General features: G+C 43.3%; 1 protein-coding gene across 1 annotated transcript in view; it reads right to left on the reverse strand.

Annotated features, from left to right (window-relative positions):
• DNAH17 (dynein axonemal heavy chain 17) overlaps positions 1–18,487 on the reverse strand; it is a 1,486,981-nt gene that overhangs the window by 432,818 nt on the left and 1,035,676 nt on the right. The window contains exon 45 of the mRNA XM_029599137.1: positions 11,768–11,941. Within this exon, the coding sequence (XP_029454997.1) occupies positions 11,768–11,941 (174 nt within the window). The remainder of the gene's footprint in view (positions 1–11,767; positions 11,942–18,487) is intronic.

Consider the following 18,487-nt stretch of genomic DNA (forward strand, 5'->3'; position numbering starts at 1 on the left):
TTCGTATATTATTTTGTGTAATATGGAAAGTGTTTTGTAGTCTATCCTGAATTTTATTGGGAGCCAGTTTAGTGATATAAGTGTTGGAGTAATGTGATCGTGTTTCTTAGTTCCTGTGATTATTCTGGTGGCTGTATTTTGAAGGATTTAGAATGGTCGGATGGTGGTGAGAGGTAAGTTGAATAGCAAGGAGTTGCAGTAGTCCAGGTTGGAGAAGATGAGTAGTTGAAGGACTGTTGAAGGCCTCTGTTGAAAACAGGATGCTGGGCTTGATGGACCCTTGGTCTGACCCAGCATGGCAATTTCTTATGTTCTTATGTTCTGAAGTCGTTGGGGGAAATATATGGCAAATAATTTCTTTTTAAGAATAACATTTAGCATTTTGCCTGGATACCAATCTATAGTTTCCCAGATCACCTCTGAAACCCTTTTTAAAAATTGGTGTTGCATTGGCCACTCTCCAGTCTACAAGAACTATGGCCATTTTAAACGATAGGTCACAAATTACTGGTAACAGGTATGCAATTTCATTTTTTAATTCCTTCAGAACTCTGGGGTAAATACTATTTAGTGCTGATGATTTGTTACTCTTGAATTTATCAACTGTATCTATTATATCTTCCATTATCACAGAGATTTGCTTTAGTTGCTCAGAATCATCATCTCTGAGTAACCCTTCTACTCCTTAGTCATCTAATGGCTCAATCGGCTCTCTCACTGGCTTTTTGCCTCAAACATACTTTATTAGTAGTTTTTGCCTCTTTGGCAAGCTTCTCAAATTCTTTCTTGGCCTGTCTCACTACTGATTTTCATCTAACTTGCCAATGCTTATGCTCCTGCCTATTTTTTTCATTGGGGGGTCTGCCTTCCATTTTTTGAAAGAGTCTTTTTTGTTTTTAATTGCCTTTTTCACCTCACCATTAATTCATGCTGTCAGTCATTTGGTCTTCCTTCAACATTTTTTAATGCAAAGAATACATTTTATCTGGGCTTCCAAAATGGTATTTTTAAACAATGTACATGCTGCGTGCACACTTTTAACCTTGGCAGCTGCTCATTTTAGTTTCTTTCTAATTTATTTCCTCATTCTGTTATAGTCTTCCTTTTTAAAGTTTTATGCTACTTCAGCCATTTTACTTAATGTCCTCACTCTAGTGATTAGAAATAGTTATCATAATGCAATCATATTTGGCATAAATGACCCCACCAGATTAACCCCTTGCACCAGGTCTTATGTTCTGCTGAGGATCAGATCTAAAGTAGCTGTTCTTCTTGTGGCTTCTAGGAGCAGCTGCTCCATGTATTAGTCATTTATGGCATCTAGAAACTTACCCTATTTAGTATGTTCTAATGAGACATTAATCCAATCAAATATGGCTAATGAATTTCTAAGGTAACATTTTTTGTCTATTAGACTGATAACTTATTTATTTAATAATTTTTTATACTGTCATTCGGAGACCATCACAGCAGTTCACATAATTTGTAAGCACAAATAAAAGACAGTTTTATCATTACAAGCTAACAAGTTAAAAAATTAAATTAGATAAAGCAAGATATAAGTGAAAAGAACTGATAGTTAATAATAAATAGTATGAAATAAAATGTTATACAATAAAACATAATAGATAATCAGATCAGAAACAAGTACTTGATGGGAAACTGGATACTGAGATATGTTGGATCCTGATAGGCCTTCTTAAATAACCACATTTTTTACTTCCTTTCTGAATGGTTTTTAGTTCTGATTGAAGCCAGAGTTCTGTTGGGAGAGAATTCCAAATTTTGGGGCCTGCCAATGAAAGTACACAATCTCTTACGTGGCAAAGGTGGGCTGATTGAACTGACGGTACACTTAGTAGACCTTTATTAGCAGAGCGTAGATTGTATTGTGGAGCGTGTAATAGAATAGTGGCATTCAGCCAGTCTGTTTGCTCTCCGTATAATATTTTGTATAATATGCATAAGACTTTGTATTTGATTCAGCACTTTACAGGCAACTAGTATAATGATATTAGAGTCTGGGTTATATGGTCATGTTTCTTTATGCCTGTTAGAATTCTGGCTGCGGAATTTTGTAAAATTTGAAGTGGATGAATTGTGGATGCTGGTAGCCCAAGTAGGAGGGAGTTACAGTATTTTATTTATTTATTTATTAAAGGCTTTTATATACCGAATTTCTTGATACAAATCAAATCAACTCGGTTTACATCAAACAAGTAGAAACTATAACCAACCAAACAGTAGAGACAATTTGAAGGAGTATAAAGTTACATTATAACAAGGATGTGTAAACTTGGAGTAGGAAATAAGAAGGGAGAATAAAGATTATAATATACATTGGAGTAGTCATTGTGATTATAATATACATTGTAATATACATTGGAGTAGTCATTATAATATACATTGGCGTCATTATAATATTGTATATTATACAATATTATAATGTATATTATTATAATGTAATTATAATGTATACTACTCCAATTTATATTATAGTCATTATAATATACATTGGAGTCATTATAATATACATTGGAGTAGTATAATATACATTGGAGTAGTCAGTATTTGCAAATATTAAGAGTTGAAGTACCATTCTAAAGTCAGTGTTGTGCTGGAGGTGGACCCTTGGCCTGGTGCAGGATTGGTACGGCCCTCTGGTCGGACTCAGAGAGCGCCTGCCAGCAGGAGGCGGAGCACACGAGGAGACAGAGGCTAGCTGGAGCTTTGCCAATAACAGTCAGGGGTTTCCGCAGGTTGAGCCCTTGAGTACCTGGACCACCTAGACTTAGGTGGGCCTCAGGTGATCTCCCAGAGAAGTAGCGGAGAGGTGTGTCCGCCACAAGGAAGGATGCACAGCTGATACAGAGAGGATGGACTAGATCCAAACTAGAAGCTCCGGAGACCTCAGGGAGGTAACATTTCAGGAAGGTCCTCCGGGCAAGACAGGCAGCGTCTGCGGGTCTAGTCAGGTGGAAGCCGCGGGTAGATTCCAAGCAGGTTGATCTGGTAGTCACAGTAGGCCAGAAGAGAGTGTCTGAGTGAAGTGCAAGGGTCAGAGCTAGAGTATTAGTCCAGAAGTGGTCAGCCAAAGCAGAGGTCAAATACTAAGGTCAGTCCGAGCGTAGTCAAGGCGAGCGAGGATCAGTTCCAGGCGGCAGATGAAGAGGATAGTCAGGCAGGCAGTGGTCAGTTCCAGGCAGCAGACAAGGAGAATGGTCAGGCAGGCAGAGGTCGGTTCCAGGCAGCAGACAAGAAGAATGGTCAGGCAGGCAGAGGTCAGTACCAGAGATCAGTCTGGGAAGGTACTACCGCAGGAACACACGAAGGCTCAGGAACACGGAGACGCTGGAACAAGGAATGCTGGAACACGGAGAAGGGAAACTCAGAACAACAAAAAGCTATATGTCAAAGATGGCTTACATCTCTCTATGGCAGGAAAAAGGATCCTAAGAGATAAATTCAAATCCAATGTCATAAGGCATTTAAACTAGAAGCCGGGGGTGGCAGAAAGAAATTAGAATGTCACCCCCCAAATACAAATACAAATGCAATGGAAAAGGGTAAAGTGGATAACAAAACTCAACTAAATAAGTCACAAAAGGAGTCCAAGAAAAGAGTAACCTGAACGAGAAAAGCTGGAAAGTTATGAGCACAAATGATCGTAGTTTGGGCAATAAAATCCCAGATCTGCAAGCCCTAATGGTGAAGGCAGACTTGGACGTTTTTGCTGTCACAGAGACGTGGTTCACGGAATCTTATGATTGGGATACAGCAATACTGGGCTATAACTTATCAAGGAAGGACAGAGAGGACAGGAAAGGGGGAGGAGTGGCTCTTTATGTCAGAAACAATATCCAAGCATCTGAGCTGCAAGGAAAATGGGGCAAAGAAGAAGCACTATGGGCCGACCTAAAAAATGATGGGGCTTCCGTTTTTATTGGAGTGGTTTACAGGTCTCCAAATCAAATGGAAGAGCTTGACAAAGATCTAGTTGAAGACATCTAAAAGATGGGAAAGAAGGGAGAAGTGGTGAATGTTGGAGATTTTAATCTGCTGGATGTAGACTGGAGAATCCCTTCTGCAGAATCTAACAGTAGTAGAGAGATAGTGGATGCCCTGCAAGGGGCTCTGTTCAAACAAATGGCAATGGAACCCACGAGGGAGGGAGCTATACCCGATTTAGTTCTCACTAATGGAGATAATGTCTCTAATGTCCAGGTGGGTGCCCACCTCAGCACCAGTGATCATCATACAGTATGGTTTCATATCACAAATAGGATACGGAGAAGTAGCACGAAAACCCGAGTTTTGCAGTTCAAAAACACGGACTTTGATGAAATGGGGAAGTACCTGGAGGAAGAACTAGAAGGCTGGGAGAAAGAGAGAGATGTGGAACAACAGTGGGCCAAACTAAAAGGAGCAATTACCAAGGCAACTAATATATATGTTAGGAAAGTAAAGAAAAGCAAGAGAAAAATGAAACCTATCTGGTTCTCAAAGGAGGTGGCTGACAAAATAAAAGCTAAAAGAACAGCATTCAAGAAATATAAAGAATCCCAAAGAGAGGAGCACAAGGAAGAATATCTGGTGGAACTGAGGGAGACGAAGAAAGCAATCATGAAAGCGAAAATTCAAGCAGAAGAAAGGATTGCCAAAGAGGTAAAGCAAGGTGACAAAACATTTTTCAGATACATCAGTGAAAGGAGAAAGGTCCAAAGTGGTATACTGAAATTGAAAGGTGAAAAGGATCAATGGGTGGAGACAGATGAAGAACTGGCAGAAATATTAAACGAATACTTCAGTTTGGTATTCACTAAAGACGACCCCGGAGAAGGACCGACGCTAGTTAACAAGAAACTGGAGGGAAGCGGAATGGATGAAATTCCATTTACGGAAGAGAATGTATGGGAAGAGCTAGGAAAACTGAAGGTGGACAAAGCCATGGGGCCTGATGAGGTTCATCCCAGGATACTGAAGGATCTCAGAGATGTGCTGGCAGCTCCGCTGTGTGACCTGTTCAATAGCTCCCTGGAAATGGGAGTGGTGCCGAGTGATTGGAGAAGAGCGACGGCAGTCCCGCTTCACAAGAGTGGGAGCAGAGAGGAGGCTGGTAACTACAGACCGGTTAGCCTCACCTCGGTGGTGGAAAAGGTATTGGAGTCGCTGCTGAAGGAAAGAATTGTGAACTATCTACAAGTAGCAAAATTGATGGACCAGAAGCAGCATGGTTTCACCAAGGGAAGGTCCTGTCAGACCTTTTTTGATTGAGTGACTAAGGAATTGGATCAAGGAAGAGCGTTCAATGTCATCTACTTGGATTTTAGCAAAGCTTTTGATATGGTCCCGCACAGGAGGCTGGTGAATAAAATGAGAAGCTTAGGAGTGAGTGCCGAGGTGGTGGCCTGGATTGCAAACTGGTTGATGGACAGAAGACAATGTGTGATGGTAAATGGAACTTACTATGAAGAGAGAGCGGTGTTAAGCGGAGTGCCACAAGGATCGGTGTTGGGACCAGTCCTGTTCAATATCTTTGTGAGCGACATTGCTGTTGGCGATCTGCTCCCCAGAAGGGAGGAGTTAGCAATCTGATGTACATCTGCTCCTCCAGAGGGGAGGAGTTGGCAATCGCTTGTAATTCTGCTGCTCGGAGTTAGCAATCTGTTATCGAGCTCCTCCAGTAGGGAGAGGAGTAGCAGTCTGTTATGGATCTCCTCCTGGAGAGGAAGGAGTTAACAATCTGTTATCAATCCCTGCTACTAAGAGTGGCAATCTGTTATAAGTCTGCCAGAGGGTTAGCAATCTGTATGAATCCCTTTGCCAAGGGGAAGAGCTAACAATTGTAATACTCCGTAGGCGGAGTTAATGATCTGTGGTGGATTGGCTTCCCACAGAGTGGCAGGTGTATAATACAGCTCTAGTAGTGTAAAGGATGACATTGAGATGAATTGTGAATCACTGGGCCGATGGCAGATGACAGCGGCCTCAGGAGGATATCCTGAGCGGGACCACCGGCTAGGCTGGAGCATGGAGACAAACACAGATAGTTCTTTATTAGACAGGAAGTAGAACCACCAGAGGTGGCAGTAGTGAGCTGATGTGCCTGGCAGGGCTGAAGTCCCTTCGATACTGGAATTGTGGTCACTGGGTTGCTGAGCTGTAGAGAGAGACTATAGGTAGTGAGTAGACAGGGTATGCTGGATACATAACCAGTAGAAGATGATACACTCACAATTGTAGATATCTGTAATGGCTTCTATGCACAGAGTCTTCAAAATATTCAGGAACAGGAACTGTAGGTGAGTGCTGGTTCCTATATGCAATCTGAAATGAGAACTCACATTATCTGTGTAGGAGATGGCTTGTAGAATAGAAGAGAGTATTTGGAGGGTTTTAGGAACATAGGCCCTCATGGAGTGAGTACCGGTTCTTATCTGCAATCTAATAGTAATGCACCAGATAAAAGTATAATAATAACTTCTGATATAGAAGAGAGTTGAGAAGGGATTTAGGAACATGGGCCCTCGTGGAGTGAGCACCGGTTCCTATCTGCAATTTACAATAATGACTCACGATCTCCGTACCTGCGATAACGTTTTAGACAGAAGGGAGTCTTCTGAGATTAGGAACATAGACCCTCGTGGAGTGAGTAACAGTTCCTATCTGTAATAGAACTCACTGTGTTCACATCTGCGATCGCTTCCAGGTAGTCAGGAGTCTTCTGAGCATTCAGGGACATAGGCCCTCATGGAGTGAGTACCGGATTCCATCCTAACAATCTGAAATCAAGAAGAGAGAGAGCAGGGCCCCTGAGGAGCGGGTACCCCTGGGTAAGGTGGTGAAGGCAGAGCAAGGTGGAGAAAAATTCCCCTTGCTAACTCGATTCGAAGTAGCAAGCAAAGACCTTTTAAAGTGGAAGCGGATGATGTTACTACGGGGGACGCCCCCGAGATTCGCACCCTTGTCAATACAAACTCTGGAGCACGCGCGCGCCTTTACATCATCAGGAACATGGCGGATCCGCAGCGACAGGCCAGCCCAGGGATTCCAGGAAGTATGGCGAGAAGAAGCCATGGCAGCATCTGTCCGTCAGACCCAAAGGGAGTCACCACAAAGGTAGAGAGGGTGGAGCGAAGGCAAGAACAGGCATGAACGCAACAATTGCAGACGGGATAGAAGGTAAGGTTTGTCTTTTTGCAGATGACATTAAGATCTGCAACAGAGTGGACATGCCGGAAGGAGTGGAGAGAATGAGACAGGATTTAAGGAAGCTGGAAGAGTGGTCGATATGGCAGCTGAGATTCAATGCCAAGAAGTGCAGAGTCACGCATATAGGGTGTGGAAATCCAAAAGAACTGTATTCATTGGGGGGTGAAGGGCTGATGTGCACGGAGCAGGAGAAAGACCTTGGGGTGATAGTGTCTAACGATCTAAAGTCAGTGAAACAATATGACAAGGCAATAGCTAAAGCCAGAAGAATGCTGGGCTGCATAGAGAGAGGAATATCGAGTAAGAAAAGGGAAGTGATGATCCCCTTGTACAGGTCCTTGGTGAGGCCTCACCTGGAGTACTGTGCTCATTTCTGGAGACCGTATCTCCGAATGGACAGAGACAGGATGGAGGCGGTCCAGAGAAGGGCGACCAAAAAGGTGGAGGGTCTTCATCAAATGACTTATGAGGAGAGATTGAAGTATCTAAATATGTACACCCTGGAGGAAAGGAGGAGCAGAGGTGATATGATACAGACTTTCAGATACTTGAAAGGTTTTAATCATCTAAAGACAATGACAAACCTTTTCCGTTTTAAAAAAATCAGCAGAACCAGGGGTCACGATTTGAATCTCCAGGGAGGAAGACTCAGAACCAATGTCATGAAGTATTTATTCACGGAGAGGGTGGTGGATGCCTGGAACGCCCTTCCGGAGGAAGTGGTGAAGACCAAAATTGTGAAGGATTTCAAAGGGGTGTGGGATAAATACTGTGGATCCATAAAGTCTAGAGGATGTGAATGAAGAGAAGAGGCATGGGGCTGGCTTGCGGGAATGACGGCTACTACCTGGAGATAAATAACCTTATTCAATAAACATACTCACTGTTAATGTGACTCCAACACTGCTGTATGCTTCAATGGCAAGAGGAAATGTGGAAAAAAGGATTTGCATTCACAAAAAAGCGGGGGAGAAGTTTGATTGTTGTCGCGGTTACTACCCCAAACCAAATAAGTCTAATACTTCACTTTCAATGCATATCCAGCATAGCTCTCTGCTTCAACGGCGGGGGGAAAGACTGATACTTCACTTTCAATGCATATCCAGCATAGCTCTCTGCTTCAATGGCAGGGGGGAAAGAGGAAACGAGGATTTATATTCCGGCAACAACAAACAAGGTCTGAATTACATAGTCTGGGTACACAAATAATCATGGGTGTAGCTTGCTTTTTACGGCGGTTACTACCCCAAATCAATTAAGTCTCATACGTCACTTGGGATTCATATCCAGCACAACTCATGCTTCAACGGCAGGGGCGAATAAAGAAAAGAGGATGTATATTCAGACATCAACCAACAAGGACTGAATGGCACAGGCTGGGTAAACAAATAAGCGTGGGAGGAGCTTGCTTGTTGCGGCAGTTACTACCCCTAACCAATTAAGCTAGATACTTCACTTAGATGCAGATCCAGCACTGCTCTCTACATCAGTGGTGGGGGTGGAAGGTAACTAGAACCAAAAAGTTACTAATAAGGGCCAAGAGTAACAGATAAGTATAAGGAGAAAAAAAAAGAAAAGTGTGAAAGCTTGCTGGGCAGACTGGATGAGCCATTTGGTCTTCTTCTGCCGTCATTTCTATGTTTCTATGTTACCACGGTGTTGACCCGATTGCCAAGGCGAGGTCCTGGGGACAGGACCTCGCTATTTATACTAAGGACTGGTGATGTCATCAGGGCAAGTCTGAGCCGGTTTTCCCATGCTTGGTCCTTTAAATGACGTGACGTCGGCCACACGCGCGCCTAGGGGCAGGGCCGAGAAGCAGGAGGACGCGGAGCCCCGGCGGGAGCTCCGCTGTGAGGCCTATGGCATCGAGGAAGCCGAAGAGGGCTGTGGTGAATGACGGGGATGGCGGGAACTGGCGGCAGCGGCAAGACCGGAGCTGGTTGAGGGCATGGCAAGGTGAGCAGGCCCGGTTATGGCACCCACTCGTCCGGGACACACAACAGTCAGAAGGGTTTAAAAGTGGTTTTAATCATTTTAAAGTTTGAAGCTTGTTGTATCCTTCTCTAATTTTGGTGGAAATGTGTTTTCTGAAATTAAATTCACGATCAATGATTACCCCTAGATCACGGGTATGGGTTACAAGATTTATTAAAGTAGAATTATCTTCTAATTTTAAAGAGGGTAGACTGTGAAGAATAGAGATGGGAATCATGTGATCGATCGTCTTAACGATCGATTTCGGCTGGGAGGGGGAGGGAATCAGATCGTTGCCGTTTGGGTTTTTTTAAAAATCGTGAAAATCGTGAAAATCGAAAACCGGCACACTAAAACATCCCTAAAACCCATCCCGACCCTTTAAAATAAATCCCCCACCCTCCCGAACCCCCCCCCCAAAATGCCTTAAATTACCTGGGGTCCAGTGGGGGGGAGGGCGGGAAAACCGGCACACTAAAACAACCCTAAAACCCACCCCGACCCTTTAAAATAAATCCCCCACCCTCCCGAACCCCCCCAAAATGCCTTAAATTACCTGGGGTCCAGAGGAAGGGTCCCGGTGTGATCTTTTACTCTCGGACCTCCGGTGCTTGTAGAAATGGCGCAAAATGGCGGCGCAAAATGGCGCCGGCCATAGACAACACGATTCGACTGCAGGAGGTCGTTCCGGACCCCCGCTGGACTTTTGGTAAGTCTTGTGGGGGTCAGGAGGACCCCCAAGCTGGCCAAAAGTCCATGGGGGTCCAGCAGGGGTCCGGGAGCGATCTCCTGCCGCGAATCGTTTTTCCGTACGGAAAAACCAAAGGTAGCGCCGGCGCCATTTCTACAAGCACCGGAGGTCCAAGAGTGGAAGATCACAGCGGGACCCTTCCTCTGGACCCCAGGTAATTTAAGGCATTTTGGGGGGGTTCGGGAGGGTGGGGGATTTATTTTAAAGGGTCGGGGTGGGTTTTAGTGTTTTTTTAGTGTGCCGGTTTTTTCGCCCTCCCCCTTCCCCCGATTTACGATTTTTTGACGATAAATCGGGGGAATTGTTATTGTATCGCGGCTCTAATGATTTTTGACGATTTAAAATATATCGGACGATATTTTAAATCGTCAAAAAACGATTCACATCCCTAGTGAAGAATAGGTCTTCTATCTAATAAAATAACTTCTGTTTTGTTAACGTTCAATATGAGTTTCATATGGGATAATTGTTGTCTATGTGGATCCTTGAATTGAGATGAGGTTGGAACCACCACCGAGGTCAGGCCCCCAGTAGTCCTCGTCGTCGGGAGGCGGCACAGGCGGAGAAGACCCAACTGGAGCTTCACCTATACCAGCCTACGTTCCCCTCAGATTGAGCCCTTGGGTGCCGGGGCCGGCAAGACTTAGGCACGGGTCTCTCTCGAGGAAGTGTCCAGGAGAAGACGAGGCGAAGTCAGGGAGGCCGGGTCGAGGCTGGTGGCGGGCAGGCGTAACCAGGATCAGACTGGAGGTCAGGGCAGGCAGCGAAGTAGCAGAACGATGAGGCAAGCCGGAGGTCAGGACAGGCAGCGAAGTAGCAGAACGTTGAGGCAGGCTGGAGGGCAGGACAGGCACCGAAGTAGCAGAGTCAAGGTACCAAGCAGGAGTCAAAACCAGGAAGTCAGTCCAAGGGCAGGAGCAGGAACGGAGCTGGGACAGGAACACAGGATCAGGAAGGCAGGCTGGAACACAGGATCAGGAAGGCAAACTGGAACGCAGGATCAGGAAGGCAAACTGGAACGAAGGATTAAGAACAAGCAACAATGCACTCAAGGAAGAGCTAGACCTGTTGCCAAGGGGAGGTGCAGAGATCTGAGCTGGGTTAAAATACCCAAGTTCAGTGACGTCATCTCCCGGGGCCACGGAGAAGTTTCCCACTGCGGCCCCTTTAAGAAGGAGAGAGAGACGCGCGCGCCTAGTGAGGCACATGCAGAGGCTGAGTCGGCAGCGTCCTGTGTCGTGTGGGCAGGACGCTGCCAAGGGATTCGGAGCCAGGCTGCCTTGGGCTGCCGAGAAGGAGGACTGAACCGAGCACCCATCAGGGCAGGTAAGGGGGCCTGGCCGCAGGTTGCCACGGCTGGGAATCTTAACAGGATAATAACTGTTTAATGATTGATAAATACATCGCTGCAAATAACCTGCAGATAACTTTCTTGTCAGTGAACCAATTAGGGTGAAAGTTTAGAAATAGGGAGGAGAGAAGGGCCTTGCATCTGCCCTATTGAAAATGACCTCAACCTGATAAGATCTTCAAATCCATGTATGGATTGTTCTTCCTTCTTACTATAAATACTAAATAAGAGAAATCCTTTGGTTTACTTACAAAACTGCTATAATAATAAAAAGGTACCAATGTTATTTATATTAATAAACATAAAAATATACACAGGTGCATTCAAACTTTATGAAACATATTACGGTAAATAAGAAAAGAACAATTCTGAAAGGAATAGGTCCATGCGCTGTCTTTAAAATAACCATGAGTCAATATTGGCAAGTGCCGAATATCTGTAAAAAAGAGCAAGAAAAGGCTTTATCTGGTGATTACCTGTAATGGGACATCTGGATCCAGCTCAAATCCTGGGACTTTATCAGTCCAAGGTGTAAATCGCTTACTCTCTTGATCTATATAATAATCGAAAACAGTTCCAGAGGAGGGAAACTTGATGGTTTTAAATTCATTCACCCACCATTTGCTGAACTCTACACGATAGTCCACAAGCTGGAAAATAAAAGTCAGTGTATATATGATTTTCATTTTAATGATATCTGCATCATTAGAGTTTAGATCATTAGGAGACAGAGTGGAGTAGTTAGACCAGTATTCATATTATAACGTGCAAGGTAGTATTCAGTCAAAATTGCTATGACATGTCCCTGCCCACACTTCCAATACAGTGCCAGTATGTGCAGAGAAAAAATAGTTTAACTGAGCCACTGCAGATTGTAGGTGTGCCTTTTCCCACAAAACGTTTTAAAATATGAAAAATATAAAGAACTATTATTAAGCTCCTCCACCTTGAGGCACCTAAATGCTTTATAAAAGAACAGACACAAGTACCAATATATCCTATATACAGGTTTCGTTCATCAGAATGCTCACTTGATTCCTCATAGTCAAACCTGCAGATAACATAAAATGGCAACAACACCTATTAACTTAGATTTCAGACTTCTTATCTTGCAATAAAGCTAACTTGCTTACCTGTAACCTCTCTAGACAACAGAATAAATCATCCACACAAGTGAGGTGATATCATCAGATGGCACTGAGACACAAAGCTCTCTCAGAGCTCTAAACAACCTATGGCTTTCTGAGTAGAAAGTAATTGGAATAAAACCTAGAGTTCCTTTCTTGCACTGGAACAGACTCTACTGCATTGGCTAGTAAGCAGGATGAATGCTCTTGTTGAAGAAGCTTTTGGGTGTCTAAACACTGCCTCATCAGAGGATTTTGAGGGTAGCAGATTTGAAGTTCAATCGATATCCTTGATATATAAATTTTAGGATCTTTTGGCCTGATGATGTTAAAGCTCATGCTAATTTGAAATGATAACGCCTTCTCTCTACCAGAAGCTGTGTAAGAATAGTACAGAAGATTGATGTTGTAGTCTAAAATTAGGATTGGCTTTTGTCTATACCTGTTGAAGAGGATTAGGTTGCCTCCTCTCTCTGGTAATGTTGTTGCTGTTGCTGGAAGTGAGAGCCTAGATAGGGATCTTATTGGTATCTTTTTCTTGGGTAGTAAAGTAATATTGCCTTCTATAAAACTGAGGCAGAATTTTTCTTGAAAATGAGGATGGCTGAGCAAAACCTCATTCTCAGGAACCACACTGACTCCAGCTTTTCTTCATGCAGCTTCACTATATAGTATATTATAACATTCAAACACAAACATTAGTAGATTGCCTACCTTCTCAGCAGTGTACTTCCCAATACCTTCTTGTTAGGTCAGAGATATTACAGGAGCTGCTTTCTCCTGGAGACCTGGGCCTAATCTGACTATCCCCACATGGGTCCCAGTCTTACTCCTCCCCTCCTGGGTCCTGCCCACAGAGCTCTCTCTCTAGGGAAATTAAGGTGAACCAATCATCTAGCCTGGACCCGCACAGGTTAAGGAGGGAAAATAGGGTCATCTATCACATACCAACCCCCCTCACCTTGATTCTATTGGAGCAAGCATCTTTACTCTCCCTGGATCCCAACCAGGGAAGTAGCTTCACACCTCCAACATGCCTTGTCTGGTCTCCCACCAACTAAACTCTTGGCCAGGTTTGTGGTTATAGGGGTGTGCTCCCCATCTCTCACAAGTGTTGCCCCATATACCAGCCTTATCAATACCCTACCCATAGTGCCCTTTGCTCATTGCACACTCCCAGTCCTTCACATGAGTTCATATACAACTCTGGGTTCCTTCTCTCCTCCACAGGTCTCCTTGGACAATTCTTGGGTGTTCCAGTGATGACATTTTCTCTCTCTCTTTATTATTGCCATGGCATCTTCTGACTTCTGCACGCCATCTAAACCTGCAGTGCCTCCCTTCATCCATCCTGCTGTGGTAGTGGTTGGGCATCCTACAGCACCTTCCTCTGGCATCTCTGTAGTGCCTTTGTCAGGGCTCTCTGCAATGTCTCTCTCTGGCTCCTTTGCAGCACCCCACTCTTGGATTCCCACAATGCCTCCAACTGGCTCCTCTGTAGAGCCACACACTGCGGTCTCCACGGCACCTCTCTCTGCACACTCTGTGTTGCCTCTCTCCTCAGGCCATTCCTTAAAACTCTTCCATGAGCTCTCTGGTAACACAATCTTTTGCACTGCACTCTGTTGTACCTTCTTTACATTCCCAGTGGTCTCCTTAGCACGTTGTCACAATGTGTTCAGCTCGCGGGACATCTCTGCCATCCAGGAACTGTTGGTCTTCTTTGTCCAGCTGCTCTAGGCATTCACCTTTCTGCCTGTCCTGGACTCTTAGGAGTGGATTCTTTAGCTCCACTGCCCTGGCTTGCTTCTTTAGCTGACATACCTCCAGCCTCAGGTTGTCCCATCTGGCTCTGGAGAACTGGAAACTCCTACAACACATGACTATGCACTTCTTTCAAGCCCTCTGGCTTCTCTTGCTTCACCTGTTTCTGCAGTGTACTCACTAGCTCCATTCCAGGTTTCAGTACCACTCTGAAAGCTGCACTCCTTAATGTAATTTGCTCACTTCTGAAGGGACACACCCTGTCCTCACACTCAGCACTCATAGTCAACTCTGGCAGCTTTTTCCAGGGCCATTCTCTGTTTAGTACAGCCTCCCTGCACCACTGTTTCTTTCCCTTTTCTTTCTCAAAGGCAAAAAAGTAAAAAGAAAAAAAAAGCCTGTATAACCAGCATTAGCTTAATCACATTTTTTTCTAGCTATTTCTGGCAGAGCTTATTTCCTTGACCGGTTTAACTCCTACCACTTTCTAATGGCTGTCCCTATAGCCTGGCCCATTCAAACATCTCTCTGTTTTAAAACTTTTAAACAATTTGGCTTTGTGTGCTGCCTGAGTCACATCTTTTCACAGCCCTTAGTGCTCTGTACCTTGTTTAGAGCCACAGGTTCTCTTCACAATTCTCTGTATTTGAAACAGACACTTTTTCTTTCTCTTTTGCAGACTGCTTTGCTTCAATGTGCTCCCTGAGCCATACCCTTTACCTCTTCAGCACTGCTTTGCCTCCAAACTGCTTCTGGCAGGCCACACATAAAACAAAACCTTTTCTTTCTCCCCCCAAGACCTTTTTTTTTTATGTGCCAACTTTAGAAAAAATTCCTGACCTGACACCATGTGAGGATGGCTGAGCAAAACTCACTCTCTGGAATCAGGAATCACAATGACTCCAGCTTTTCTGCATGCAACTTCACTTTATTATAACATTCAAACACAGCATTAGTAGACTGCCAATCTTCTTAGTAGTGTACTTCCCAATAACTCCATGTTAGGTCAGAGATATTACAGGAGCTGCCTTCTTCTGGAGACCTGGGCCTAGCCTATCACCACCTGGATCCTAACTCCTATTCCTCCCCTGCTGAGCCCAGGTCACAGAGCTCTCTCTCTCTCTCTCTCTAGGGGAATTAAGGTGGACCAGGCATCTAGCCTGGTCCCACACAGGTTAAGGAGAGAAAATAGGGTCACTCCATCACAGGAGACAAAGAGTTATTATTCTTATGATTTGTATAGCGCATACCAGATATATGCAGTCCTTTACAGAAATGCATAATGGATGTTCTCTATTCCTTGGAGCTTTTCAGACAGTCAAGACAGGACACACAATGAAAAACAACAAGAGGATAGTGTGGACGAACAGAGGATTTTAAATGAGTGCTATGAAATGTGATGCTAAGCTGTAAATACAGACGGAGAATTTTGGTTCTAAATGTTGTTGCTGACCAGCCTGTTCTTGTTTAATTCCAGAAGGCTTAGAATATCTACCACGAACTCTTTATGAAATAGGTAGTCTAAAGATTTGTCCTGGTTACCTAAATAATTGACACACAGGCTAGATCTGAGTCATAAAAGGGGCTTGTAATTATTCCTCCACTCAGAGCTAACTCTAGGAACTACATACAACAAAAGTGCCAATTCAAAATGTGTAACAAGCAACTATTTCATAAAAATACACTCGATTGTAAAATTCTAATTTTCAAAGCATAAGGCGTTTCTTGTAGAGCATTCCAAATATTCCAAATGCAATAGAAAGACCTTCATAACACCGACCGGTTACTTTATCATTATAACATTTCTTCCACTTTATCGGTTACATATAATCATAGGTCCCAGTGTGACTAGTTATTTCTTTTTTAAAATTTCAAATGCTCATTAATAATAAAGAAAAAACAGATATTTCCTGTTTCAGTACTTGTGATTCTGGCAGTACTTATGCTTCTGTATAAGCCCGACATGGTACCATGTTTCTAAAATGCTGCATTAGGGGCTGAATCTCAATTCATAATGCCAACCTATGCTCTCTGAAATTAAAAAGCACCAAAAGGCAGGGTTTAAAATACATCAGCAGATCTTTCACCAAGGTTATCAACATGGATCCAGCATAGTCACACTCTGCTAGTAAAATTTACTGTCAGTTGGCAAAATCTCGGCGCTTGGTCAGAACACATCTAATAAAGCATAAAAGTTGCTTGAATATTGGCAAAATGGAGGGATCTGTACTTGGACCAGTGCTTTTCAATATATATATAAATGATCTGGAAAGGAATACAACTAGTGAGGTTATCAAATTTGCGGATGATACAAAATTATTCAGAGTAGTTAAATCACAAGCAGACTGTGATACATTACAGGAGGACCTTGCAAGACTTGAAGACTGGGCATCCAAATGGCAGATGAAATGTAATGTGGACAAGTGCAAGGTGTTGCATATAGAGAAAAATAACCATTGCTGTAGTTACACAATGTTGGGTTCCATATTAGGAGCTACCACCCAGGAAAAAGATCTAGGCATCATAGTGGATAATCCTTTAAAATCGTCGGCTCAGTGTGCTGCAGCAGACAAAAAAGCAAATAGAATGTTAGGAATTATTAGGAAGGGAATGGTTAATAGAACGGAAAATGTCATAACGCCTCTATATCGCTCCATGGTGAGACCACACCTTGAATACTGTGTACAATTCTGGTCGCCGCATCTCAAAAAAGATATAGTTGCAATGGAGAAGGTACAGAGAAGGGCAACCAAAATGATAAAGGGGATGGAACAGCTTCCCTATGAGGAAAGGCTGAAGAGGTTAGGGCTGTTCAGCTTGGAGAAGAGACGGCTGAGGGGGGATATGATAGAGGTCTTTAAGATCATGAGAGGTCTTGAACGAGTAGATGTGACTCGGTTATTTTCACTTTTGAATAATAGAAGGACTAGGGGACATTCCATGAAGTTAGCAAGTAGCACATTTAAGACTAATCGGAGAAAATTCTTTTTCACTCAATGCACAATAAAGCTCTGGAATTTGTTGCCAGAGGATGTGATTAGTGCAGTTAGTGTAGCTGGGTTCAAAAAAGGTTTGGATAAGTTCTTGGAGGAGAAGTCCATTAATGGCTATTAATCAATTTTACTTAGGGAAAAGCCACTGCTATTGATTGCATCAGTAGCATGGGATCTTCTTAGTGTTTGGGTAATTGCCAGGTTTTTGTGGCCTGGTTTTGGCCGCTGTTGGAAACAGGATGCTGGGCTTGATGGACCCTTGGTCTGACCCAGCATGGCAATTTCTTATTTTCTTATTTTCTGATTGTGACCCATTTTGTAAAAAAAGGACATTCTTTCACATATACACAATGGGCAATTTTGGAAACTGAACCGGCACATTGGAGAGGAGGGGATAGATAGAGTGCTTAATTTGGCACAAATAAAATAAGTTTGAATCTATCGCATGAGGACTATTGCCCCATTTGGTTTGAATAAAGAGATAGAGTGGGCGGTATTTCTTGACTGACAATTCTAGTTAGTGTTATGATGATGTCAGCATGATAATGATCATGTAATCAAGTGAGCTTATAAGAGAGTAGACAATGACAGTGTCAACTATCTAAGATGGCTGCTGAATGAAAAAAGCTCCAAATGCCAAGGCTCTACTACAATTTGTAAACGCCGAGGTTTTGCCAACTGATTGTAATTTTTACTAACAGACAGTGACTTCTTGTGCTGGATCCATATTGATAACCTTGGTGAAAAGATCTGGTGATGCATTTTGAATCCTGCCTTTTTGTACTTTTTAATTTCAGAGAGCACAGGTTGTCATTGTAAATATGATTTTGTGAATATTCACACTGGGGCCGATGAAGAAAAGTTGCAATGATAAAGTAACCACCAGTGTTATGAAGCTCCTTCTATTAAATTTGGAATATATGGAATGCTCTACAAGAAATTCCTTGTGCTTTGAAAATTAGAATTTTACAATCAAATGTATTTTTATTAACTAGGAAATACATACACATTTATACAGGGCAGCAAAGAGCAGCTCTCAGTAAAATAATATGTCCTGACAGCCACTAAAACTGAAAGAAATGTCAGCACTTTAAATTATTTTGTTTCACATCTATCTATGTACAATTATGCAGCCATTTTAATTTCTACATTTCACCATGGCTCTTATTTTTATGTTTTAGGCATTTTGATTTTTTTAAGGTATTGAATTCATGTGACTATGACTCTGCCAGGACCCTGAGTTGGTCACTTTCAGTTCTGTGCTATGAGGGGTGGTGGCTGGGTGGAGGTAAGGCTGGGGGAGTTTAGGGAG

The sequence above is a fragment of the Rhinatrema bivittatum genome, chromosome 4 (assembly GCF_901001135.1).
Source record: "Rhinatrema bivittatum chromosome 4, aRhiBiv1.1, whole genome shotgun sequence".
In the NCBI taxonomy this organism is placed as follows: Eukaryota; Metazoa; Chordata; class Amphibia; order Gymnophiona; family Rhinatrematidae; genus Rhinatrema; species Rhinatrema bivittatum.